The 27,185-nt window shown below is 42.6% G+C and overlaps 1 protein-coding gene across 1 annotated transcript in view; it reads right to left on the bottom strand.

The window, feature by feature from the left end:
• abca12 (ATP-binding cassette, sub-family A (ABC1), member 12) overlaps positions 1–27,185 on the bottom strand; it is a 49,660-nt gene that overhangs the window by 13,881 nt on the left and 8,594 nt on the right. Inside the window, exons 12-52 of the mRNA XM_086122987.1 lie at positions 27,003–27,169; positions 26,748–26,881; positions 25,837–25,967; positions 24,623–24,787; positions 24,309–24,523; positions 24,078–24,211; positions 23,787–23,901; positions 21,018–23,636; positions 20,648–20,760; positions 20,384–20,439; positions 19,938–20,065; positions 19,724–19,854; positions 19,349–19,491; positions 18,141–18,308; positions 17,757–17,974; positions 15,104–16,030; positions 14,664–14,770; positions 13,505–13,611; positions 13,189–13,388; positions 12,942–13,027; positions 12,576–12,706; positions 11,753–11,923; positions 10,595–10,759; positions 10,308–10,503; positions 10,073–10,212; positions 9,194–9,313; positions 9,015–9,105; positions 8,624–8,803; positions 8,050–8,338; positions 6,610–6,724; positions 6,098–6,427; positions 5,782–5,851; positions 5,538–5,672; positions 4,567–4,725; positions 4,136–4,319; positions 3,696–3,914; positions 2,813–3,009; positions 2,370–2,527; positions 1,326–1,559; positions 1,050–1,197; positions 427–673 (exon numbers count right to left, since the gene is read on the bottom strand). Coding sequence (XP_085979113.1) covers positions 427–673; positions 1,050–1,197; positions 1,326–1,559; positions 2,370–2,527; positions 2,813–3,009; positions 3,696–3,914; positions 4,136–4,319; positions 4,567–4,725; positions 5,538–5,672; positions 5,782–5,851; positions 6,098–6,427; positions 6,610–6,724; positions 8,050–8,338; positions 8,624–8,803; positions 9,015–9,105; positions 9,194–9,313; positions 10,073–10,212; positions 10,308–10,503; positions 10,595–10,759; positions 11,753–11,923; positions 12,576–12,706; positions 12,942–13,027; positions 13,189–13,388; positions 13,505–13,611; positions 14,664–14,770; positions 15,104–16,030; positions 17,757–17,974; positions 18,141–18,308; positions 19,349–19,491; positions 19,724–19,854; positions 19,938–20,065; positions 20,384–20,439; positions 20,648–20,760; positions 21,018–23,636; positions 23,787–23,901; positions 24,078–24,211; positions 24,309–24,523; positions 24,623–24,787; positions 25,837–25,967; positions 26,748–26,881; positions 27,003–27,169 — 9,743 coding nt within the window. The remainder of the gene's footprint in view (positions 1–426; positions 674–1,049; positions 1,198–1,325; positions 1,560–2,369; positions 2,528–2,812; positions 3,010–3,695; positions 3,915–4,135; positions 4,320–4,566; positions 4,726–5,537; positions 5,673–5,781; positions 5,852–6,097; positions 6,428–6,609; positions 6,725–8,049; positions 8,339–8,623; positions 8,804–9,014; positions 9,106–9,193; positions 9,314–10,072; positions 10,213–10,307; positions 10,504–10,594; positions 10,760–11,752; positions 11,924–12,575; positions 12,707–12,941; positions 13,028–13,188; positions 13,389–13,504; positions 13,612–14,663; positions 14,771–15,103; positions 16,031–17,756; positions 17,975–18,140; positions 18,309–19,348; positions 19,492–19,723; positions 19,855–19,937; positions 20,066–20,383; positions 20,440–20,647; positions 20,761–21,017; positions 23,637–23,786; positions 23,902–24,077; positions 24,212–24,308; positions 24,524–24,622; positions 24,788–25,836; positions 25,968–26,747; positions 26,882–27,002; positions 27,170–27,185) is intronic.

The raw sequence follows: 27,185 nt of genomic DNA, 5'->3' as shown, positions 1-27,185 counted from the left end.
GGACACCTCAGCATTTTCTTTGGTATTATCCTTGATCAAATAGCGGCACTTCTCGGGGCAAAGACAACCTCCGCTGACACTTTGAATGTCACTTTGATCGTGCATTGCATCGACACACATCGCATTCTCCATCTTTGTTTCCCCCATTAGGGCATGTCTGCCCTTCAAAGATGCTCAACTTTGTGGTACCTCTAAAGTGATGGGAGGGACACGTTGAGCCAATTCAAGCAACGAGAAAGATCAGCCCTTCATTAATATTTGATTCAAACCAAATTGCCTTGTTGCGGGATGTACTTGAACGATTTTGGTGCCTCCTCGAAGTACATTAATTGGAAACGTAAGGTTTGTGCACAAACCACGTACGTGACGTCTCTTTACGCATTCCCGTTAGCACTACCGTCCATCCTGTTCTCCACAAGGACTGACCTGAAAAAAGAGTAACTTGGTCTGAAGTGGTAGAGTGCGGGGCTAAGCTGCAGCTCAGAATGGTGCCGCAGATCATTATTGATGGATCCCAGGCCCATGGCGAATGTGACAAAGAGAACAGGAAGTAGGATCTTGGAGATCATGCCTTTGTAGTCTCTGCGGCTGTGATGGAACCTCTTGATCAGGATGGCTTTGATTTGCTGCCAGGCGAGGGCCATGCCTCGTGCTCTGCCGGAGCGAGTCAAGTCTGGAGGACATGGTGGGGGAAAAAAAACCCACAAGACCGAATTGAGTCACTCGCTTACTTTGCTCTTCTCTGTTAATTAGATGAACAAATCCTAAAACAGTTCAAGTACAGTGTTCGCGAGGGGCGGGGTTTGGGAAAAGGATGGAAAAAGATCTAAATTCAAAGAAGTATTAGGGTCAGACTGCAAATGAAAAATTGGCCAGTAGTGCAAAGATTAATCAAACAATTTGAAAAAGGTTATGCTGGTCATAGAACTGAGAACATTTTTACTTCCAGATTTTATCCCCATCGTGAATTTTGTTATTTTTGTTATGGTCCTACTACTCTGCCCGAGACAAATCAAAGACAGAATGTAAAACAGATGCATAAAACGTACTTATTTTGTCAGAACTGAAAATCACGTCACTTGGATCTGCAGGGAAACTCTTAACGGAGCCATCGTCTGACACCGTCTCGGAGACAGAAAAGGGTCTATACTCCTCGTGCACACTTTCTTTTTTATCCTGCGACAACTGTAAGAACACCTACAAAGATGAAGAAAATAACATTTGAAAAAAATAAGCGGCAACGCCTCGTGAAGCAGTCAGTGTCACGCATAAAAGAGATCATCTGTTTAACGTATATGCTAACCTTTGGATGCATGTGAGCTCACCTCTTCCAGGGTGGTATCAGAGATCCCGTAGCCTCCCAGATGCAGGTCATCCAGGTTGGCGTCCAGCGCCGTCAGAAGAGAGCTATACGAGGAGGCACTGGATGAGGTGAATGGGGGCAGGGAGTAAATCAAGTCACCCCCCTGGGCCTCTTTTAGCCGGGCTTCGGGTACATGCGCTTGGATAAAGGCCTTCATTTCGGCGTCGTCAAAGCACTCGGACTCGTGAATCTGCACCTGAAGTGGTTATGAAATAAATGCTGTCATTTCGGTCGAATGACCCAAAAAAAAAAAAAAAATTATAATTAAACTTACTTCAAGTGGCAAAAAGGCAAAAAATGTGTGCATTCATTTCATCGAAACGGTTATAACATGCTTCACTCACTACAAGTTAAAAGCTGAGCTATCACATGCTTAAAATGGGCACTGTGTAAAAAATATACAGTATTTTCAATTTTCATGATTTCAAAAACCCACTATTCGTTTCAATAACGTGCAAAAAAAAATGGTGTAACGTCATGTTTTGAAATGTTATTTTAGGTGCAGTAATCGCTAATTATATTACATAAGGAACACCTCCCCTACAGGAGGCTGCCATGTTTCGCCGCCATCTTTCGCTTACCGATACCCGAAGTAGACAAACTTTGTGGACATAGTTCCTCACCATGATGACTCCAGCATGTCTACTAACCTCCTTGCTCTTGGACCGTCACTTGAGGGAATTCTAAAATTCTATAAATCGCATTCTCTTAGTTCACCTATAGGTGGCACTATATTCTACATACTGTACCATTAAGCGTTTGCTGCTGGATAGCAGCGTGATGAATGGCTGTTTCCAAGCCTTTACCAAATAACACTTTTTTTGTCTTCCATACAAAAGGATTATTGTGAACGCAGTCACCTAATAATAACAGTACAGTATTTGATGTCATGATGGCATTTGTCTGAGGGATTACCTCCGAGCATCCACGCACTAACCTGTCATTACTGTATTACACTGAATCTAGACACTTGATACTTGCGTGCACAGACTAAATCACAAAGGACCTTTTTGGTGAGAGTGAGTTTGTAGCCCTGGCCCAGCTTGTCTTTCAGATAGAAGGGGGAGCCACAGCATTTTAAGCCTCCTCGCTCCAGGAAGGCAATGCGGTCACTCAGCATTTCAGCCTCATCCAGGTGGTGGGTGGACATAATGATAGTGTGCCCTGAGAGAGAAAAAAAAATACGATGATTTGTGTATGCATCGAGCTAAACACCCATGAGCAAAACTGCTCACTCTTTGCCAACTTCACTGCGTAGGTCAGCTCAGCAGTAACCCTGGCTGACTTTCACTCTCCAATTTATAAAGAAAAGGCAAAATACACAATCATTGCTCGTGTTTCTTGCAAGAACAATAACGAAAAACAAAAAAAAAATTACACAGCACATGTATTCGGGTCAAGCTTGGCCAGTTGCAGTAAAGCTCGGTTGTCCAAATAGCAGATACTCACGCTTTTTATTTTGGATAACAATATCCCAGATGCTGCGCCTGGAACAGGGATCAACGCCGGTGGTGGGTTCATCCAGCACCACCAAGCGAGAGCCACCAATGAACGCGATGGAGATTGACAACTTGCGCTTCATGCCGCCTGACAGCGTGCCCACCCGCTTGTGTCTGTGAGCGTACATGTCTGTCTCCTCCAGGATCCTGGAAGATACAGTAAATCAGCGGAAAAAATTCAAGACAACCTGCATGTGAACATCATGTTTATATTCATTGCGATCGTGTTTTTCTTTGGGGAGTGGTTCTATGCATTTACGATCCTCCTCGGGTTCCAAAAAATTAAATGACCGAAACACAGAACAAAAACAACAAAAGGACTGGAACAAGACGCACTTCCAGTACTTAGCCAACATTAGTATTCTCTACTTGCACCTAATGGCCTTCTAAGTACCTCATAATATCGCCCTGCTCTTCGGATGGTAAATCGAAAAGCATATTTCAAAGAGTAACAGGTGGAACAATTACGTTATCTTTACCACCCGAGATGCATATAAATTAAGTGTGGCCATAAAATGTGCTTGACTACGACCGTGTTGAACTTTTTCCTTCAGTGTGTCATTGGCATTCAATTGTAGCCACTGGAACAACTTCCCACATTTCACTTTTATGAGGGGGTGGGGCAGGGGGAAGGTAGGGGGGATACTGTCAAGTGAGCAAAGACCACTGTTTCACCATGGCTGATGAAAACTAAAGGCTACAAAATACACTAGATGACATGATTGCATCGTGGACAAATCAAAATGGTATCCATAGGGCCCAGTCTAACCTCAGTAGAAGCAATATGAAGTAAGCGTAGGCATTCGTGAGACCCTGGATCGGTAAACACTTACGTTCGGACCTGCTCGTGCAACTCCCTGTGGGACCAATGCGGGGCCTTTATCTGGCCGTAGAGCAGGAGGTGCTCCTTGGTGGTCATGTGGTCAAAGAGAACGTCATATTGCATGCAAACACCCAGATCTTTGCGGACGTCATCCAAGTTTGTTTGCATGTCTCGACCGTACACTTCGATACTGCCGGATGATGGTGCAAAGAGACCCGTGAGGAGAGACCTAATCGCACAGAAAAATGTCACATTTCGAAGATTAGATGATAGGATCAACTGAATGTGACCATCTTGTATTCGGTACATATTTTGAATGGAGAGTGCAGATGGCCACTGGTCTTTTATTTATTTATATTTTTTAAATCCAGGCTGATATTAACCCTTTCGGGGACAGCAGTTACTACAGTGGACATTTTATCATGTTATCAGCTTACAGGGTTAACATACATGGTAGTCGTCTTGCCAGCGCCATTGTGACCGAGCAGCGATGTGACGTGGCCCTCGTAGAAGGAAACGTTCAGGTTTTGAACGGCGACCCGCTCACCATAGATCTTGGTGAGACCGTGAAGGGCAACACCCACCGGGAGGTGAGAGAAGTCCTCGCCTGTCTGAGAGAAAAGCTGGCTCTGGCCTGAAAGGATGGACAAACGCAAACAGTAAATCAAAAAGCCGCTGTGCAGGACATAAATAGACAGAGAGAGAGAAGGGGAGAAATATAGTTAGGTGCTTCGACACGGGGGGAAAAAAAAACAAATGGGCGACCATGAAAAGAAGTGCGACGAGACAACAAAGGAAGAGACAATCCCAGAAAAAGAAGCACTCTCCGGGACTATGTTCTCTTGTAATTGTTCCAATGTAATGGCTTTTTATTTCTGTACCTTTCCCCTTGTTATCACAGAACACGGGCACGTTTATCTTCACGGCGTTGGTGAACAGACGTCCTCCGCCTCCCATCTGTGACTTTACACAGCAGAAAAGGTTAGCCCAAAAGGAGGATGTGAAGGGGAAGTACCACGGAGCCGGGATGCCAAATTTGCCTGATCAAACACAAAAACGAAAAGAAAAAAAAAAAAACATTGTCACGCTAACAGTGGAAGCGTGTTCAAAGAAATTCAGCAACACAAACATCTGCTTCCTCTGCATTTTATATCAGAGGGTGTTTCATAAGGAACTGGCAATGGTTGCGAGATAAAACCGGTTTCATTTGAAAGGTGATATCTTCGACTTTTCTACTGTGGTCGGCCCATCGAGCCACAATCCAATTTTTTTTTACTTATTTCAGATTTTTCTGTTCAAATTTTTGCGAAAAAAACTTAAGATAGCATTCAGGAAATATATGTTGGCTTTTCAGATCTTCAACAGTCATTAAGATATAAGGTAACGTAAAGTGACACAGACTTATATAAGGTAACGTAAAGTGACTTATAAAACACACAATCTGCTTCAGAGTTCTTAGGTTGGGGGTTCGAATCCGGTCTCCGGCCTCCCTGTGCAGACAAATTCCACATTCCAAAATCATGCTTCTTCAGTCAATGGAAGACTCTAATTGCCCTGATGTGCGTGAAAGTGAGTGTGAACGGTTGCATGTATTCTCACCCGTGTCTCTTGTGAAGATAAGCAGTGTAGAAAATGGATACATAAATATGTAGAGAAAAGGTAGATGCTAGCTAATTGACTGTCTTACCCCTAAAACATGGCTCATAATAGACAAAGCAATATTAAGTGGTAATAAAATTTCTCATACACTTACTTGTCCAATTAAAAATAGAATTATTGTCCATTTATCAATAGAATAACATTTTTAAGGTTAGCTATGACTCTCAAGTTCATCTAATTCCGTTGTATTTACCAGGGAAGACCTTGCGGATGTACGCCCCAACAATAAAGTAGAGGAGCGAGTCGATGAGCATCATCCAGCACAGCCACCCGAAGGAGGCCGTGTCTCGCGCCATGGGTGAGGAATATGAGTTGCTCCACTGAATTCCTAAAAAAAATAAAAAATTAAAAAATACATCAAACACAACGACTTTTAGGAACCCCCTTGTTTCCGATGTCTAATACAGCATTTTGTGATGAGGGAGGGAAATTCATACCATCTCCTCGCATCTCGTAGATAGAGATATATTGGCTCGCGTAACTGAAACAGCATGGGGCAAATAAGCTCTGTGGGAAAATGAGACTTTAGTTATCAAACCAGAGTACGAAAAAAATTACGAAATAAACACCTCTGCTCTAGTCAACCACCTTGACAGTGACTGTCTGGAAAGTTAATTTGTTTCATGTAACATTCAGATTTACGGAATTGAATTTGAATTTTAAAAAAAACACTATGAAGTTGAAGTGTATAAGTAATAACATAACATCACAATCAAAATTATGACCAGTGAATGAAAAATTCGATTCCCTCACCAGTGCAGTCTTCTCAAAAATATTGAGACTGGACTCCACCGCCACGACCACAATAAATGGGAAGAAGCAAATAATGTAAAGGAGGCTTCCGCTAAGTCCGGCAATGGAGGTCTTGTCAAAAAAGGAGCTGATCAGGAAACTGAAGGCCAGGACGGTCAAGCCGTAGTCACAGAGGTACAGGAAGAGGATGAAGCCGTTACTGTGCGCCAGGATGCCGCCATGCTTGAGAATCAGTGTGAGGATGATGACGGTCACCATCAGGTGAGCAGCGCAATCCAAGAACCAGGCGACAAAGTGGCTGAGTGGGTTTACGCCCATCATCTTCATATACTGTAGATTGGAGGGAAAAGAAAATATCAAAAAAATAAAAATAAAAATCACAAATTTTTCTATTTACATCATTTTACTAAATACTTTATTGTGGTTATGAATGATTATCTTTGTAAAAGCACAGCACTGGTTCCAGCGCTTGAATTTGTGGCAATACGTCATGAAAAAAAACGAATCCTTACCTCATGCAGCCCCAGTTCTCTTTCATAAACCAATTTCTTGACAAAGTCAGCCACAAACAGAACCCAGGCTAACATCAGCATGAGCGGGAAGACTAAAGTGATGGCCTCAAGATACCTGATGAATGCAAAAATACGCCAATCAATCAAAAGCAAACGTTTGGATTTGAAGATAGGTTGACAAAGATGTCCTTTATTATTATTAATTTGTTTTTTTTTCTTCATAACACCTAATACAGGATTGTACGAAATCAGATCGGCACAATGGCACATATGAGCCCGTCTCACAGTCAAGCTTGAAGGCAGCCTGTCAGATGCAATGGCCTGCGTGGTATATCTGATGTGGCTTATCAGCATTGTCTTAATAAAGCCCATGAGGGCGAGCACAAACCGGCGCCGCGTTTCAGCGATCAGAAACTATGTTGGATGTTTGCAAAATGCTAATGTCAAACCTCTCTGACCGTCGGATTGGTTCAAATGTACATTTCAGACATGAGCAGTGGGCGGCGGTTTGAGTGGCGCATGTCTGCATAGAAGAGCACACACACACACACGAGCCTGAATATTCATGCACCCTTTTCAGAGGCAATTATCATGTGAGACTTGCCAGTGACTGACTACTTACTGACAGTCCCAAGTGGCGAATGAATAATGAGTGAGTTTGCATTATTCCACATCAATGCCTGGACTTCACCCAAGAGACACTGTGCCTCCTTTTATGTTATGTTTACATTTCTGTCTCCAATCCACAGCACCCTTTGCGCTATACAATATAAACGCTATATATTCAGGTGGCGTGTTGAATTACTTGTGCAAAAAAGTATCGCTCTATCCTTTCCACCACAGGAAATGCTCAATTTGCACTGTGATGAAAATATTTCCATCCTGCAGATATTATCATTGTTACACGATGCTAGCTAAACGCGACAACGACCAGAAGTAATATAAAATTTCTTTTGGTGATATGTGGATCTCTGGATTATTTTATAGCCCTTAAAAGAATTACGTAACTCAATTTTGTTTCCCCCAATTCTGATCAGGTGAAAATTACGTGTTCGAAGACATCCCTTATATCACAGATGTCAAACTCAAGGCCCGGGGGCCAGATCCGGCCCGCCACATGATTTTATGTGGTCGGCGAAAGCAAATCAAACATGTCAACTTCTATGATGATTGCTAAAATCTGTACCAAGATTTTTAACTTCTCATATGTAATAAATAAGTGAGATAATATAAGCATTTTCTTGTTACCAAACCCCTCATTACACTAACTTAACAATCGTTAAATTAACCATTATTCTTGACTTGTTTATATGTTTTCATAGTAATAATGGCCCTTCAAGGGAAACGGTCACTCCAATGTGGCCGGTGACAAAAATGAGTTTGACACTCTATTGAAACTTAGAGTATTCAGTACGTTTGCGCAGTATCAAGTCAACTCACGGATCAAGAAGATAGCAGGGGTATGGAAACGGTTGAAGTTGCACAGCCGTCTCTGTGACTCTTCCAGTTTGCATCTCAATAATTGCCCGGTCAATGTTCTCCTGCAGGTACACAAAGGCCCGGTTGTAGCGCATGGCGGTCCGCGACGATATGTGGTTTTTCTTGGCAAAGTAAAGGCTGCGGACTCGGTCGGTCCGCATGACGTTGTCCAGATGCATTCGGATGGTGTAGTGGACTTTGGGTGACAGGGAAGAGGAGTTCTCCTCTTTGGGGAGCTTGAAAATGACACCTTCAAGACAAATAAGGCATCTCACTCAAAATCTTAAAACTTTAAAGCCAAATTGTTGCACATCGTCTGAGAGAAATATCGTCCCAACCTCAAGTCAACTCAGATGTGAATAAATCAAATGTTTAAGTATTGTACTGTATCTGTTGCTTCATTAAACAAGCAATTGCAATGTACTGTAACTATAAAGATTTTATTTTCTGTGAAAATGACAGCAGAATTAATATGGTGATGTTTTATTTTTATTTTTGGTCCTTTTCGCTTACTGTTGACATTACAGTGACTCACTTCCATAGAGATTGCGGCCCTTGGCGAGTTCCTGAGCATCCTCGTCAAGCTGCTCAGCAGATTGGTAACCTTGGTAACGATCAAATTTGATACAGGACGAGATGTTGACCATCAGGGTGGACAAGGTGGTGATCTGATCCATGATTTGTTTGTTCCTCTCCAACATCAATGTCATGTTTGCTTTTATGCACAAACAAACACACACAAAAAATCAATTAGTCTGTCAAATAAGTAAAGTTTTAGGTACGGTACAGTAGTTGCTTTGAAAGGTTAATTAAGGCCATGAAAATTTCATTTCCAAGATAATATAACAAAAACGTTCCTCATCCCTCATTTCGATAATAAGCGAGGTCAGAACATGGACAGCAGCAAACTTCAAATGCTCACTCACAGAAGCTGTTGAGCGTCTTCTTCATTTCATCGACTTCAATGTCTGTCTGCATCTCAATGAAACCTCTCACAAAGGCATTGGACAAGGAATTCTGTAAACACACGCCATGACGAAACAGTTGTCAAAAATCCTGCCTTGAACCAGTTGGGGAATTAGAGAGTGGCCCTGAGATGTCATACCTGAAGCAGTGGCAAAGTGTGCCTAAGCACTTCGGCAGATTTCACGATGTACTTTGAGGATTTCAGCCATTCGTCAGAGTGCATCTTGAGTTTGCCAAACTCTTGCAGGGTAGTATTGGCCTGAGTAGGAACAGGAAGAAGTCATTGCTATGTGCTTAAAAAAAAGTTGATCAGCTCCTCAGTGAACCAAAGATGAACCACATTTTCTGACCCGCTTTGCATTAAAATAAAGGCATGGACATCGATCCTGATTATCAATCATGAAGTCTAACATGACCAAAGTGTTTGCTTTTGAGATTTGTGAGTCAGTCATTTTTGGTCATAATTCTTTCATTGCCTTGTTCACACTTTCTTGGATTTGTTTTTTTTTCTCATTGTCAAAGAAAAAGAAAACGGTGCTGTCATACTGACATAAAAAAAGAGCCCGGTTTTCTGTTGTGTGTTCTCTGAACCTCATAAAGGAAGCCTTTGTGAAAAATCAAATAATGTGACCGGCTCGTTATAAAATTGGGAGCGCTCACCACATCGTTCCACGCCTATTTACAATACTTTTTGTTCTTTCGAGGAATTCAGAATCAAACACGGTATTTTGTTTGGCAGTATTTATAACTTGTTGCGTGCCTGATTTAGGTTGTCAACAGTTGCGTGCCCACTAACACTGTACACAGTTCCAGTGGTGAGATTTAACCGAAGATTGCAAGGTCTGGCAGACATCACAGTAAGACAATTGAAAACACGTCAGCAATTGCTTCAGAGTCAACAAATGTTTTGTTCTCTTGATCCGAGAGTTGATTTGGTATCTGCATGCCATTCGAAATGAAATGTGCATATTTGGGCCTTCCAGGGGTCAAAAAGAGTACAAGTATGTCGGTGTGATACCTTTGCCATAATAGCCCTGGTGATTGGTGTGTCAGGTGTGAAGAGGATTTTTCCCATCAGCATTGGTTTGAGGAAGGCCCACGCAATAGCGCCCCCTGTGGTGTTGACCATGTCTAGGTACATGTTCATACAGTAGGGGGCTACAAATGGGGAAAAGAACGTGAGACATTTGATCCTTCTTCCCAACGACACTGCATAAACGCATTGGCAACGAAAGGCCCACGTCTCAGCATACTTGCGTTTCGTGGAATCTTGAACCTATCAATCATCTCTTCCCTCACGTCACTGTCAAGCGGGGGTGGCTCGGACTGTGAATCGGTAGGAAGGCTGGCGAGTCCCAAGAGAGGTAGGATACCGTTACTGCACATGGCTTGAGTCATGGTGACAACTGTAGCTCGGGTAGAGAGGCTCAACTTCGTGAGTCTTGCAGCCTGGGGGAGCGGTGGGGGAGAGATCAAGCGTCATCAGTGATGAATTTACAATCATGTTCAGAACGTACTTTTAAAAATGGAGTCTACACACTTGGTTGAGTTCTTTGTTGGCCATCAGACTGAATTCTGTGACGGACGTCATGTAAATGCTCAGCTGATCAATGGCGGGAAGCATCTCCTCCATCATGTGGATGATATTGCTGGCCATCAGGAGCATAAATCTCAACAGGCTCTGAATATCGTCGGACAACACCATCTGAAAGAAAGAAAAAAAATGATATCAATTTCACAAGTCATTGCATATTTTGAGTTCGCGTGATGTGATTCCATCGGTCTTCCAGCTTGACATCTTTTGAAAGTCCTCGCACTTCTTTCCTCTCCGTACTTTACAGATGTGTGCTTTTTCTCAGAGAACAAGTGGCAAGAAATTTCAAAAGGATTGAGTGAGACAATAAGAGCCAAGTTCCAATTCACTTCAGCGTGACGGCGAGTTCATCTGAAGGGTGGTCATAAACCAGCCAATGAATTAAACATAAATACATAGACAGGCACAGATGTGTCACTTCAATGGAGATTTTCTTCTTATGACTGATAGCAATGTACAATATAGGCAATGGTGGGGGAGGCATTACGATATGAATGCTGAGCATGTCAAGCATTCACATAAATGTTATTCTGAAATGAAATAGGATGAATGTTTAATGGCACATAATAGCATCATCTAATTCCAAAAAGCGTGTCTTGTTGCTGTTGGGACTTTTTCCCGGTTGTGGATGTATTCTTTAAAAGGATAAAATAGTTCACATGTATTGATGGAAATGTGTGGAAAAATTGTTACCGGGTGACTCCAAGCGCTCATAAGGGCTTACAAATAAATCTGAGGTCAACAGATCTCAGGGAACGGAAAATATATACATTTTAATTTGAGCCAGATGTGGAATTATTCACAGGATTAGCATGAACTAGCCAAATCTGATATGACCCGCAAGCATTAGCGTGTCATTTTCAGCACAAGAAATGGAGATGTTCTAAAATGAGAGACTCGAAAATGAATGTTTTGTCAATAATAATAAAGTATCAAACAGAAGCATGTTGTTAAAAAAAATGAACGCGAGAGAAAATGGGAAATATAGAGACAAAAGAAACACGGGCTTGGAAAATGGCTTTTGCCGGGAAATATACAGTACATCCATTCCTTTTTCCCATTTTCCCTCCCGTGCGAGTGTGCTATTCCTGTAATCAGCCTTACTCTGAAGATTAACTTTTCCATGTTCAGATGGCGAGTCATGAGCAGAGCGAAGGTGTACCCCTCTTCAACGGACATGGAGCAGAAGGTTTGAAACACAAGCACATCCGGCTCGGCGATGCTCAGATTTTCGCGGGAATTGCAGTAACGCAGCTTCACCAAACAAGAAAGGATCTGGGTCGAACACATTCAAGAGGAAAACATTCAAAGACGGTACAGAAAATTATAATCCGCAGTGGAAAATGTCTCATTTTTTGAATCATCTAAACTCATCTTTTTTTTTTTTTAAATAGACTTGTAATCAGTATGGAGTACAACAATAAGGACATGATTTGTGGTTGCCAAGGTGACAGAAGACACCACCTCCTCATTACGAACCATCATTTCTTTTCCAAAATGTACATATTGAACAACATGACTAATACGATTTAGAACACGTGTCAAATTCAAGGCCCGGGGGCCAGATCTGGCCCGCCACATCATTTTATGTGGCCCGCGAAAGCAGCTCATACCCGCCAACTTCTATGTTATTCTTGTCTTCTTCTTGTTTCAGTCATAATGGCCCTCCAAAATGAAACAGTAACTAAAATGTGGCCTGCGCCAAAAATGAGTTTGACACCCCTCATTTAAAGCTTTGGGGTTGATGAAGAATAGGAATTCTGACAAAAATAGCGCAGCAAGGATGATGAGACACGTTCATGTAAAAACTTGAATCATTGTCATCATCTGTGTTTAATGAAAAAAAAAATTAATAAAGGGGAGGTGGCACCAAATGCTAAATCTGGTGGAGCACTGTGGTTCCTGCCATAGAATCCCCACTGCTCACCTGTAAATTGTTGGTGGGCATAGTTGTGTTCATGAGGATCTGGAGAGCAACCGGATCGAAATCCATGTGCTTCTGAACATCATGCAAAAAAGCGCTTTCATTCCGCAGCATCTTGCCAAGCGTCACGTCCCCTGGACAAATAAAATAAATAGCACGATGGCGTCAACGCTACGATTCCCGTGTCGGTTTTCATGTCGGTTCCCTCCGATCGTGATCGTATTATGTTCTCAGGGCATTCAGATGAGTTGGACGTAAAACAAAAACCATCAACAAAACAAAGCCCGTTTTACTTACTTATGTGTTTCGAAAGTGCAATGCACGAAATCATGTCAGGAAATACAAATAAAAGTTGTGAGGTCTCGTTACCTGCTTCACCGTGAGATGTGAAGTTGATGTTGAGCGAACTGAGGCTGCTGGTGTCAACGCCAAAACTTTGACTCAGCAGAGAGGACCTATTATCACACACATATTAACTGTTTATGAAATATCAATTCAACTCTATCTGTTCAAGTTACCAGAAAATAAATGAGTGTCAAAAGAACGACTCATCCTGAGCACAAAGAGATGTAAAATATAAAAGCATGCTGTAGCAAGAACAAGCAAAATGCTCTACCAATCTGTGTCGTCGTCATAGGTGCTGGGGTCTCCAACTAATGTCTGGAAGATGGCATCACCCAGATCTGTGTCCCTGCCCTGCACAGCCTGCAACAAGACCCGCAGGCCCGGTAGGAGACTGGAACAGAGTTGACCAGATTCCAAGGCGAAGGCGCCCAGGAGGTGATGCGCAAACTCCGTGTTCTCCACTTTGCACACCTGAAATGCGCCAGCAAACAAGTCCCATAAGGAAACCCTATGTTGAAACACTACCCCTGATTTGAAAACCCGGACCATACTTTGAAAATGCATTCTACAAATTATTTTAAAGGGACCTGAGAGCTCAGTTGATCAAGATGGTCTGTGTAAAGCGGATCACTCAGGTTGGTCTGGAGAAGCCGAGTAACTGTCTGGAGGACCTGCTGTAATTCTATCAACATCTCTGCAATGAGGGGAGGAGGGAAAAAAACAGTAACAAATAAATCTGGAATGAGAAACATTAGAAAACAGAACAAAGCGAAAGGAGAACATTGGGCATTCGGGTCTAGGATGTGTGAAAAGGTGACACATAACATTGGACTGGTGCTTCATTCCAACTCAGGCTGTTGCTAGGAAGCGTTGTTAGGCAACATGCTGCAAATGAACTGCTGACAGAAAAAATCTGGAACGATGGGAGTGGATGGGGGTGGGGGTCAGTGGGATGTCAATGATGTCATGAATTAAAGCAAATTTGACAACACCCTGGGCCGGAAGATGTGATGACAGAATGTGTAATGACACTGAAATTAGACAATCTTTAATTTGATGGCGGTCAACACCGAAAGGCCTTTGCAATTAAAAAATGTGTGTGTGTGTGTGCATGTGTAATACCGTGAAAATGTATCTAAGCGCTAACATTGTCTGGGCCGTGAAGAACCATTATCTTACGAGGCCGGACGCCAATTAGGAAGGAGGTCATAGATGCGCACTTTGGTATGTGAGTTAGAGGCGGAGATGTTACGCGAGGGCAGACAAGATCCTTTCCGTTTGGTTAATGAGATTTTCAAACGTGCGGAGCGGCTTTCATTTAATGCCTCAGACACTCACTGGCTAAACCGGATCGAAGTCATATTTTGTCATATCTGTAAGGGAGTTGAAAGATGCAAAGAAGCATTGAGGAGAAGAAAAAAAAGCGTGTCGGGGTTTGCAGTACCGTAGTCACAGAAAAGGTCGAGATAATCCATCATTTGTATGTACTGGACACTTCATTAGGCATACCGAAGCAGGACTAATCTTAAGGATACAAGAGCTGAATCTACCTGATCTACACGGTCAGGCAGGTGTTGATTTCAGAATCAATATTTTGTAATATCACGTTTGCAAAATATGATTACCCGCGTTGCTAGTTGAGGACAAAACATTTGCAATACATCCCAGTATGATGCAGTGCAGTTTGACACCTTTTTTTTTTTTTTTTTTGCTTTTTTCGACAGACGTTGTGAAAGTCAATGTTACCTTGAGATTCACTGGCAAGCGCTCTGGTCAAATTTTTAAGCAGAGTTGAGAATGGCAAGCTATCCGGCAGCATATCAACGGCATCCCTCAAGAGAGCCAGTGATAAGCTAGGAAGAGAAGACACAGAATTGAAATGCGCTACTTGCAATTAAACACACTGGTCCAAAACATGTGCACTGAAAAAAAATGGTGCATTGAATTGACTACGGTATTTTAATTAATCAAGTGGTTACACTAACTAAAATCATCTGGATCGAGACACATTTTGCAAGTAGATGTATTGTCTTATGTCTGTATCGAGATCCAGATGATTTTATGCTGTGCCACCACTTGCCGAAATAAAATGGAGTCAATTAAAAAATATATTAAAAAATGAGTGTCGAAAAGCAACCTTTTCAGCTCCATGGTAAATAGGAGGTACCGGTTCAACTTTTACTCACATCTGAGAGTCACTGGGGAGGGTCGCAAAAGACAGGACCCCCAGGGCGGCATCAATGGTCTCCTCCTGTGAGCTATTCAAAGCCCATGGCATGTCCCTCGTTGATCCCTTCATGATAATGTTCAGATTGGGATTGGAAAAGAACATGTGAGCAGTCTCCCGAATTTCCTCTGGCGAAGGTACTGACAAGGTGCGGAACATTGCTGGGTAGTCAATGGTCAGGAAGTATAGGAAGTCATTCACAGCGTCCGGCTGGGGCAGCAACGGGGCTTCTCGTCTTCGTCTGGCGTTCGACACGTGGCTATTAGCGGTCACACCCGGATGGTGGGCCTCGGGCGTAAAAAGGCCACTGCTTAACAATTGCCTCAGCATAGCAATGATGTTTTCAACTAGCTCTTCGACGAGCTCGGTGATCTCCGGCAAATCCACGCCTATTTGAGTCAGGGTGGACAATAAAGGCCTGAGCAGTTCGGATATCCTGGGCAAAGCCTGGGTCAGAAGCTCGAGTCCAGATTCGTTTGAAGACGCCAACAATGCAAACATCTCAGCCACCTTCTGCATGAGCACTTTTCTGGCACTGGAGGCCAGGAATTGTTCGTGGGCTTGGTAAACCATAGGCTCATCCCCGAATAACTTCATGTGGATCATGGCTTTAACGGCATCATTTACCATGTCAAGGAAAGATCCGTGACTGATGCTAGATAAATTGCCCCCCGCCATTGAGAAGAGATCATCGAAGGTGATGTTTACGCAGGAGAGGACTATCATCGCTGCCTCGTTAAAGACAAGCTCAGATGAGTCGATGCCTTGAATATGGTGGTAGTTGTTCAAGATGTGGCGCAGTGCCTCCTCCATAGCCTCGATGCACGGCTCCAGCATGGGAGCCACTTTCAGCAACTCATCTGACAACACTTGAACAGCGGATAAACTGTGAGGGGGAGAAAAAGTTCAATAGCAATGAATCTCACTGCATGCTTCACTTAAGGCCCCGTGCAGTTTATAGGACTCAGGAGACAGTCTAGGCGGGGGGGGGAAAAAAGGATTGAAATGTCTATGAGGAAGCACTTTTCTAGGCCCAGAGATTTCTTTTTTAATGTGAAAGATTATGAATGTCATTTCAGTGTTAGCCAAAGTCATAAAGGAACCCCTTGAGCATTAACATGCAGACAGTTGCTACTTTCCCCATTCCTGTTCTTTTTATTTAAACAAATAATAATAATATTTCCACCGTGATGGCCGATCTTTCCCTCTTGTAATCTCACCCTGCCAAGCATCATACTTATCACTGTGCGTAGCGGTCGGCACGTTAAAAGGAAAGCCATTCTAACAAGAGCGGTCATGACGATACAGTAGTGTGGTCAGATTTTAACCGTTTTTCTGGTTGCATGTTTGCGAATAGAGTGTGAAGTTGGGTGTAAAATGTAATTGAGCAGACAAATATCTCAATTCAATCAATGATTCAGAGGTACGGGGGTAAATCCGATGTTGACACGCTATGGCTGTCTGATGAAGATTTTTCGATCCGATGTAAATCTGAACATTCTATCATACGTGAACATATTTACAGTATTATATGACATACTGTGTCAGTCAATATAAACAAGATTTCTTGTATGAAACAGAGAAAATGTGTTCACATTCGGTAATGATCCAAATACCGTCCAATTAGACCTAAAAGAAATTGCTGATATATTTGATTTTATCATTTCCAAATATGTTTTCTTTATTGTGCAAGAACGGTGTTAAAAAAAATAACCGTAAATTATTTCAAGATAAGTAAACGCATAAAAAAGGACAATAACAGAAATAGGCCTGGTCAATTGCGGTTGAGGTGCAGCTTCTGCTGTCCAAAAACTCTCTGTCTACTCTGAAAAAACACAAAGAAGGTGTTTTTTTTTTAATCATTCGATAATCTAACCATTTTCGTCCCAAGCGATAATAAGAACATGTTGTTTTCATCGCATAAAAGTCAACCCATTAGTAGTTAGCTATTCATTATTTTAAAAAAAAAAGAAAAAAAATATTTTTTAAATCATTCAAGTTATAATTGTTTTCATCTCAGAACAAGAGGAGAGGAGAAAGGTATATAAATATCCATTATGAATACAAGAGAAAATTGACACAAGAGTGTCAGGGTGTGGAAGTATATAATCCCGATACAAACCAAAAGTTGTAAAAATATCACGGTTAAGGGTAAAGTATGAGCCTTAATTGAGACTTCTTTCTTCTTACTTTTTTCTTTTCTGATTGATATAAAAATGATTTATTAGATACAATCACATAACGGGGTAGGACTAGATACGTTTTTTACTTCTTCCTACTCCCTTGAACATAATAACTGTGTTGAATGAAGATTGATTTCTTTCTTTTTACTTTTTTTATCTACCTTATTTTCTGTCAAATTATTACTGTATATATGTTTTATGTTCAATAAACAAACAAACAAACAAGCACTACAGAAGGGGACTGTTAAGTGTGCAGACGTTTGGGTTTTTTTTCGTTGTGACAAATTGTCAAAGCAGGTCCTATGTCAATATTTTTGACTTTCGTACTTCCAGTACATTTGGAGTCAGGACTTGCTTGTACTTTTTCTGGCCTGCTACTTAAACACTGAGTGGGTTTAGCGAGCTCTGGCATATGTTGAGTGCAGTCACCTGTTTTTCAGTTGCATGTCTTGGAGTTGATTTTGCCAGTGAAGCAGAGCACTATGGCTGAGCGGATGACCCAGCAACTCCAAGAACTGGCTGGAGACATTCGTGATGATCTGCTCCATCACATGCGCTTGGTATCTGTCGACTTGATATAGGGATTTTGTCGCATTGACAATCCGGGCAGCGGCGACAGCAGCAGTGATTGGTTCCAAATCCATGTGCTGAAAGCAAAATGTTCCAGAGCAAAGTGCTCAGTGTGTCAACATTGCCACCAAATGGTAAAAACGTGAGCAGCACTGGAATGGACTTTTTTTTTTTTGTTTGTTGGGGATGACTTGATCGAACTTCCTGATGTAAGCTCATCAATTTTATGTTTGCTGTACTCACACTCATGTTGAGGTGGGGACAGATGTAATGGGTAGCTGCATAAGTCTCCAGAACTGGCTGCAGACTGATGTTACACCACATTTCAATGACGCCACGGCTTAAACCCGCCGCATCCCTGATTGGCTCCCACGCATTCACAGCTTCACTGCACTCCAATGTTCCATTCACCTAAAAGAAATGTGAACAAAGTACGCACAATGTCAATCGCCTCCCATCTTTTGTTGCACGTTGTCACCTTTCATCGCATTCCTCTGAGCAAACCGGTTCAGTTAGCAAGACTGTGAGGAACACGGCGAGGCACAACAAAGAGTCCGGGTGAAAGGCAAGCGGCACAAAGGATATCCGATAATCTCTCTATGCAAATTGACGCAATTAAATGGCACAAAGCTCAGTATCACCACTTTTTTATCTCTAGACACCCATCTAGAGATTGAATACAATAGGTTTATCACAACAGGTGTGTCTCTCCAAAGTTATTTTAGTATAATAGTGACATGGTAAAACAACCTGTAAAGTGAATTCAGACATTTGTTTTGAAATGAATTACTTGTAAGATAATTGCAGAAACGTGTACAAAGACTATGTGGCTACTCAGTTGAGGAGATATAGCGCTAAGCTTTTTTTCACCATTTTAGTTTTCCTTACTTTTTGGGGGCCAGTGAGGCAGCAGTTATGTATATCCTGCGTAAGAATTTGACCGCCTTCATTCCTACGAGTGGTTATATGCTGCAATTGTGACATACCAATTGCGGCAGCCAGCTAGCTAGCACCTAGGTAGCAAGCTACGCCTCAACTGCAAAAACATATCTTCTTTTCAGATAGTCCACTAGTGTGGCTGCTATCGAGAAAGTCATTGTTGCAGTGTGAAAAAGCACCACCACAAGCCAGTGGGGGCAACGGAGGCTTGAAGTGGACACACTGGATATTCACAGTACTGTACATGTTGAGATGTGTAAGCCTAAGGAAGTTGCTAGACAATGGAGCATCCATTTGGTTAACGGGATGTGCTTTCAGCCCATTCAACAGCCACGTCTGCAGCATTTGCCAGCAAAGCAAAGAGCTTGATTTTTCATTACTTCAAAGCCTCATTTAAAAAATATTTTTCCATTATTCGAATCTGGCAGAGATGTCAACAATAGCCTACGCTAAGGTGTGGCTAATTGAGATCAGAGTTCATTGTTCTCCTGTACACAAAGGGTGCGCTTTACCTGCTCAGCGGCCAGCAATGTTTGTTCAATTGCAGGGCGAATTCTTTCCGAGATCTCGGACAAGTTAAAATGACTCATGTTCACAGACTGTGCAATTTCTCTCGTCAGTGTCACCACAGGCTTCGCAAGGCTCACTGTCATCACTGTGAAAAAGATCACATCAGAGGCTTGAACAATCAGACTCTTCAAAAAACCCTTCTCATACAGGAAAAAAAAAAGGAAACTTGACTAGTATGTTGTGTTCTTAATTTCAGAGTGTGTACCGTTACTGCGAACGGGCAGCATGTAAATCATCAAATTGTTTTATTTTGCATAATACTAAAATGTTACTTTATGGTGTGTGCTTAAATGCCGAATGCTAAGCGGTATACTCACTGTTCTCCGCGTGCTGGGTGTTTACCATACATGTTATGATTTGTTCAAAATAGGGGATAACGGCTGTGACGTTGTCCCATGGCTGTGTTTTGCTGAGTGTTGTCAGTACAACCTCCAACATCTTTTCAAGCCTGCGCCAAAAACAAAAACATGATGGCTAAAGAGCAGGTCACATACTCTAAATCGTTCTTGTCCTTTGCCTGATTTCATTTACTTGTGCCACGTCTCCTGGTCAGCCTGCCCAGTCAAAACCTGTTGAAGTACTGGACCGAGATGGGATAGGGCCTCCACAGATGGAGTTCTAGTCCCTAAACCTGGACCAGTCATAAAAATTTGCCAAATCTGTTTAAAAAAAAAAAAAAAAGGAAGGATGTAGCATACGATCCAAAAGTGCACAACAAAACATGGGTCGCAATTTATTCATTTGTTCAGTTTAAAGAGAGGTATCGATACGTATCACTTAGACTGCCTGTGAGAATCAGTGACATTTCGGAATTTTGCAGTTAGGTGTTTCAGATGAGGGTGATCAAGCAAGCAAAACAAATATGGCAGAGATTGTATCAGCATATTGCACCTTGTGATCATCTTGTATGTGTGCTTCATGCTCTTACCCCAAACCTGTTTTAGCATGCATGCCTGGAGCTCCATTTGAAGGCTTACCTGGCTAAAAATCCCAGTCAGAATATCTGTCATTTCATTTTCTCGACTCACATTGCCTAAAACCACACACAAAAAAAAGTTAACTTCACTATCAAACACAAACAGCAGAGCCGATCAAACGTGAAGAAACACACTCTCAACACGGAAACTTTGTGATAGTTGTGTGACAACCTAGCAGTTTTTTTTAATGCTTGGTTTTTGTTTTTTTTTTAAATATGGCGCACAACCACCATTCCGTCAGGGTTAAGATTGAAGCCGAGTTACCTTGGGTGGAGTTTAAGATGACTGAGGCAATGTCGATGACAACAGAAACATAGTCCTGAGCTGTGCTGTTTGGTGGCAGGAGGTTCTGAATTGTCTTCAATTGGTTCAAAATGCTTAAAAAAAAAAAAAAAAGTAGGACAATATTACCATTTTACATAATCAGAGCATTGCAAAGAAAATTGGTGCATGTCTTCTATTTCCATTGGTCAGACAGAGAGAAGGTGTACATGTACAAAAAATAAATGTAGCTTAAGACCTGCTAGCATACCAGGTAAGTATTTGTTCATTAATATTTTCCGGAAACTTGTTTTGCTGACGTTTATTCGTACCGAAGTACGTTGAAACCATCATAACTAGAGATGCCACTCACATGAAGTTCCAGTTGTCTGGTCCATTGGCGATGGCGATCGTGTCAAAATAACTAGTGACAACTTCGAGGCCGGGGAGCAGGTACACAGCAAACTCGTCTGGGACCAGCTGCTGAACCACGATTCGGGTTCTATTGAGGATATTGAGGGTGAGGTTGAGCGACGTGGAAAAAGACAAGTTCTGCTCGACAATGAGGGCCAATGAATTGCGAACGATTTCCCTGATGTTTTCCTGCGCAGACTGTGGCAGCGGGACGGCGTCTGGGGTCAGAATTTGCGTGAAACTTTGGACGGCTTCCATGATTGCAGCAAACAGGTGCTCAAACTGCGGCTCCCCTGGTTGCTCTAACGCCATGATAGCTTGGCGCAAGGATTGGGTGATATTACTGACGATGGCGAGGTAATCTTGCTGTTCAACCGTGAGATAGTTAACCATCGTCCCCAAAAGGAGGTGAAGGTCTTTCACAGGCGTGGAAACATTTATGGCAGGGTTTCCCCAGCGGAGCATGTGGGTGAAGACTGCCGTGACATTGGGTTCGGTCATCCATGAGCGTAGAAGATCGAGATAGAGTTGAATTTGTTGCTCAATTTCTTGCAGCACGGTTGTGTTGAGGAATGGCGTGGAACCGAAGGTTTGAAAAGTCTCGTCCTGAACTTTGATGTTGACCATGATATAGCTCACAATTTGCTGCAGAATCTCAATCGTCGCTTGGCCGATTTTACTCACGCCGGCGCCGTCCGTTGCGTTCTGGAAGTGTCCGATCTGGTTGTTGATAAGCGAAGTCAAGTTTGTCTGCGCAAGCTGCAGGGTGACTTGTAATTGGGTGAGGCGGAAAAAGGGGTGGAGGAGCTGCGCCACAAAGCTGGTGCTCGTCACGTTCTCCAACCGATGCAAATACCACTGCAGGATTTGCAAATATGCAACCGTAACTTCCTCGGAGTACGGTACCGACATGGCATCGAGGATGCGCTTCGAGGTTTCGGGGTTCGCCGCTACTTTCAACAGACCTTCGATCACGCCGATTTCCTTCATGATCTCCGGAGTACTCAGATTATTCATCTGAAGGTTTATCTTGATATTGTTCAGGGTGCTGTTCAGAACATCGATGATCTGCATTTGTGCATCGGAGCTAAAATTGACTCGGATGACCTCGCTTGTGGTTTGATTGACAATTAACGGGACGAGGGAGAATATGGCTGTATGATTATGCAGAGCGGGGATGTTGGCCAGAAGATTGCTGGCCTTGTCGATCAATCCCATAACACAACGGGCTGTCACCGATGCGTTGTGCTGTAATTCAAAACACTTTGGAACATTGGCCATGTCCAGGATATTTACCAACAGCTCATTGACATTGGCCGCTCCTGCGAGCTGCGCGATGGAGTCAACCTCTTCGAGGGTGAGGTTGGACTGTCTCAAAGCATTCTGGATTTGAGAGACGGTAATATTTGGCATCGCTACGACAAGACGGATGAAATGAAGCGTCCGATTGAACGCTCTGACGTAGGTCGCGTCATTTGGGGACAAAAACAGCGAGAAGAAAGCAGATGTCATATTTTCGTATACGTCTGGCCAAAGCGTGCTGGTGATGCTGACGGTGACGTTGGCATTGGCCGAGAGCGTCAAGTTGAGGATTTCATCCACAAATGTGAAGAATTCGGAGATCCTGGATGAGCAGTTCTCTTCTGAAGCGCATAAAGACAAGTGATACTGCAATGCTTTCAAATCTTGATGAATTAAAGCAGCTTTCTCTTGGAACTCTGGTGGTAAGAATGCAAGAAATCTTTGTATCACCACATCCAGGGCAGCTTCGGGGCCAAGCTGAGTGAGGTTGGCAAGGCTCTCGGGGGTGAGGAGGTTGAGAAAGTCGGTGGAAACTTGGTGGAGGTCAGTCACTTGAGCCGTGCTCATTTGCCCGTCAGGCAACAACATTTGCTGGATTCGACGCAGCTTGTACAGGGACGCCACCGATTCTTGAAGTTGAAGAATATAGGCGAGAATGATGTGACGTGGGTCATCGTCTGGTGAATCAACCACTTCCTCGAGAAGCTCCATAGCGCTCAGGATGGCTTCTACGATGCCTGACGAGGTTTGGTTAGCGAAAGGCTTTAAGTTCTCTTTGAGACGAGCCACTTCGTCTCGGTCAAAGTAGTTGGAATAGGTAAGCAGGGTGTTCCCCATGGCATAGGACAGAGACAGTGTGAGGGTCGCCTCAGAGGCAAGGAACTGCGTTATCAAGCGCTCCAATTCGGGCATCGTCGGATCCGTCTCGTTGAAGGTAAAAACGTGCTGGTTGCCTCGACCGAGCTTCACAGCGGCGTCGAGAACGTCGGAGACGTTGACTGAACCGTTGTTGAAGAGCAGAGGCAGCAGCGGGGACAGACCCGTGGACTCCAACAATCTTCTTACGACGGGAACCATGACATCGGGGTTGGAGATGTTTTCATCCGAGAGCGTGGAGACGGTCCGGACAGAGTCGTCCAGTTTGTTCATTAAGTTTATCAGGTACGCAGAGAGCGCATCTCCACCTTGAATTTCTTGCGTTAAATGTGAAGTCGTCATATTATTAATGAGGTCCCCATACACATTCTGTAATAGATTGAAAGTGGCTTTGAGATAGCTACGGAGGAGAGAGGAAAAACAGAAGAGAAAAGAACACAGTTAGGGCGTACAGCGTGTCATCAGGAATGTGCTTGAGCAACAACAAGGGTGGAAAAAAACACACACACACACACACACAATCATTCTGCTTTGGATTTTGGCCACTTACTTTGTCAGGACGTCTTGGCTTGGCGACACCAAAGCCTCGACGAGAGCTTGAACGAATGTGCTCCAATTGAAACTCTCATCACAATCAATAGTGAGGGTGACCATGTCAAGAGAACCTAAAGAGAAAGTTATTCATCATTTACATTAACTTGAACAGCAAAATGGTGAAACTGCTTTATCGTTGAACCAGTGACAAGTTTGATGACAGTCGAAAAGACAATATCTGATGACTTCTTTCTTGTTTTTAAGAGCGAAATTAACTGCAGCGAGGAAGCGCAGGAACGAGACTCACAGTTTGCCGGCTGTGTCGTAACGCCCGGTCTGTAGTTCAAAACCCAGTAAACCATCTGGAAATAGCTTTTCATCTCCGGCCACAGTGGACTCGCCTCAACCTTTTCTCCCAAATTCACCATGAAAACAAAAACACTAAAAATAAAAAATAAAACAAAGCAAAAATGGTCGGGTGCTTCTCAGTAATGCTTTCGGAGGTGTTACTCAACGGCCAGGCACAGTTTCTCCAAACCTTTGTAGAAGAGTCTCAGTCATATCGCCAGAGCTGTTGTTGCCAGGCAACCATTTCAACCAATAGCTCGTCCCCAGCTCTGAGGGCAACCTGTGCAGAAAACCTCCAAATTCCAGGGAGCTGTTAAAAAATGTATGCCACTGGGAGAGAATCATCGAAAGAGTTACGTTGACGTCTTTTCCTCCCTCGCTAAGAGTGCTGTACAGCTCTTCGCCCTATGAACAGCAGCACAAAAACATTATTTTTTTTCTCCCCCTACTGTTGCTTTTGTTGAAATGACTGAATATTTGCAAAATGTTCTTTCAAAGTCTTACTTTTTCAATCAGTGGCGTCCACTCCACCAGAGTGAGATTCTCTGGCGTTGTGGAGTTGTCACAGATGATTGATTTCAACATCTCAAACTTTATGGTCTCAGCAGACAGCAGCCACTGGAAAGGGCTCAGGGCATCCTCACACGTAACATGCGCTGATGTCAGACTCTGGGGAAGAAGAAAAAAAAAAAAGCAGGATGATCATGGAGAGTTATTGGTGCCGTTAGTGGTGGCCCAAAAAAATATTCTCAGTCTTTCCGTTAAGGATTTCTCTTCGCCTGAGGTGCGGCCTTCGAGCCGACCACATTTACCAGAGGAATAAATGTTAACAACGGTTTGAGGAAGTTTGTCTTGTTTTTATAGATGTTTGATTTCAGCTACATTTAAGTTCCCTTGTAAAGTAACTTCCAGTTTTGCAAAGGTTCAGCAAAGATTAGTGATGGAAATCCCTATAAATTTCTGTATTTATAATTCCATTAAAAAAAATAATAATAATAATTATAGGTAGCCAGGGGCATTCCTGATCAACTTTGGCTCTCCGTGCATTCTCCCATCACGTTTTGCTTTCAAGTGCAGCTGAAAAGTAGCCCCGCACCCCCACCCAAAAAAATAAAATAAAATCACTACTGGCCAACTACAAATTGAATCAGCAGGTGCCACGTTTTTGTTTGCATTTTTTCAAATTTAAAAAGTGTACTTTAGCTTTTTCGTGGATTTCAATGACTTTCACAAGTCTCCCAAAACATTTCTGTCGCCATGATTCGAACCAAAATGGACTTAGGCTTACATAGGAGAATATGACCCAATATAAACAACGCACAAGGACACCATTAATCGAATACAGAAATGCAATATTCCCATTGCCAAGTGTTAGCATCTCACTAAATGTATTTTATTGAATTGCTTCGTGATTCTCTTCCTGTTCCATGTTTCCTTTCCCTCTCCTTTGTCTCACACCAAGGACTAGTATTCCATTTTCATTGTGCACAACAACAATGACAGGGGCTATTCTATTCTGTTCTATTCTAGAGGTCACAGACAATGCGATTGTGAGGTGGAACTGAAAGATCGCCTATTAGGAAGCAACCTGAAGCTCGCACCGGACAAAAGAATAAAAAATAACACACGCACACACACACTCACACCCACAAATTGCTATTTACATTGTGAGATTTGTGCAGAAAAATAAACAATCTCGTCAAATAATGGAGACAGACCTTCAGGATTACTTGAGTGGCGCTGTCTAGGATCTGGCTGATCCAAGCACTGGCCTCAGTTTGGTTTGCAAGCAAGGTTAGATAAATGTTTTGGAGTCGATCAGAATCCTTCAAGATATTGTCCATCATCTCTGCAAAGCAGGAGTTCAAAAATAAAAATATTACAGACAGGAAACATTGACATTTAAACTCTATTGTCAGATTGCAAAAACACTACCGTACATTGAACATGAATTCCAACCCTTGGACCACGCCCACTTTTTTTACAATTGTCTTTTGTATAATAGCTCAACGTGGGACATTTTCTTTGTGAGGGCGTATTGAGTTCTCTCGTGAAAACCCTTCAAGTCGCTTTATTACTAAGTAATCAGCCAGCAGTCCCCAGAGAAAGGGTGTGAACATGTTCCATTTACCGTTTGGTTAAACACTACCGGCACTTCGATCGAGAGAACCGTCGTGACTGAGGCCTCGTGTGACATTATCTGCTTTGGACACTAAATCTGTGTCGTGTAAAATATTTATCCCAAGCTCCTTTAAAAAATTAAAAAATAAAATTTAATTGAAACAAAATAAAAGAAAATAAATATTTTTGTATTCACGGTATTTGTTGACATCAGGAATACAACAAATGTGATTAAAACTTGAAAATGGACTGAATTTCTTTTTTTTTAATGGCTTGGTTGAAATTCAACACAAAAAAAATGGCTGAACCGGTTGGAAACTTGAAAAAGTTTATGGAAATTTTTTTTTTTCCATATACTGTACTTAAGCCCTAAAAGTGCAATTCTAATGCAATTCTTCAATTTTTTTTCCTCCCTCTAGTCCTGACATTATAGATATGAGATTAAAACTCAAACATTGGTCCAAACTAATTACAGACATGACACGATCACTGTTTGTGCGTGTTTTACCTTCAACAACGGCAATCGAGAGAGTTGCTATTTCCATGGACTGAAAACCGACGCTGAGCATGCGCTGAACAATCATGTCCACATCCGGATGGATTTCGCTCAGTTTCAGCACTACTTCACCGACTGTCAAAAATCTGCCAAGCAGAAAGCATCCCCGAAAATCTTGTCTGTTAAATAGCCTACCTGTCCAAAATGAGCTCGTCGAACAAAATGGTGTGTTAAAGAGGGGTATTGTACAGAAAGTGTTCTACGTACAGCTCCTCCTCAATGTTTTGTGGTTGGGTATCGACATGATGCCATGGCCTGGAGATGTTGGAGCCTCCGATGCCTCCTGGGAAACCGACCCCAAAGACACTGTGGAGCAGTCCTTTGAAAAATGCAACATCATGGGGAGCAACATGCTTACTCCAAGCCAGTAAAGCCTGCAAGAAAAGGTTC

Source organism: Hippocampus guttulatus, chromosome 11 (assembly GCF_054856545.1).
Source record: "Hippocampus guttulatus isolate MCC_2025c chromosome 11, RoL_Hgut_1.0, whole genome shotgun sequence".
Taxonomy (NCBI): Eukaryota; Metazoa; Chordata; class Actinopteri; order Syngnathiformes; family Syngnathidae; genus Hippocampus; species Hippocampus guttulatus.
Note: the sequence above shows the minus strand (reverse complement) of the source record. Positions and strands in the feature narration are given on the sequence as shown.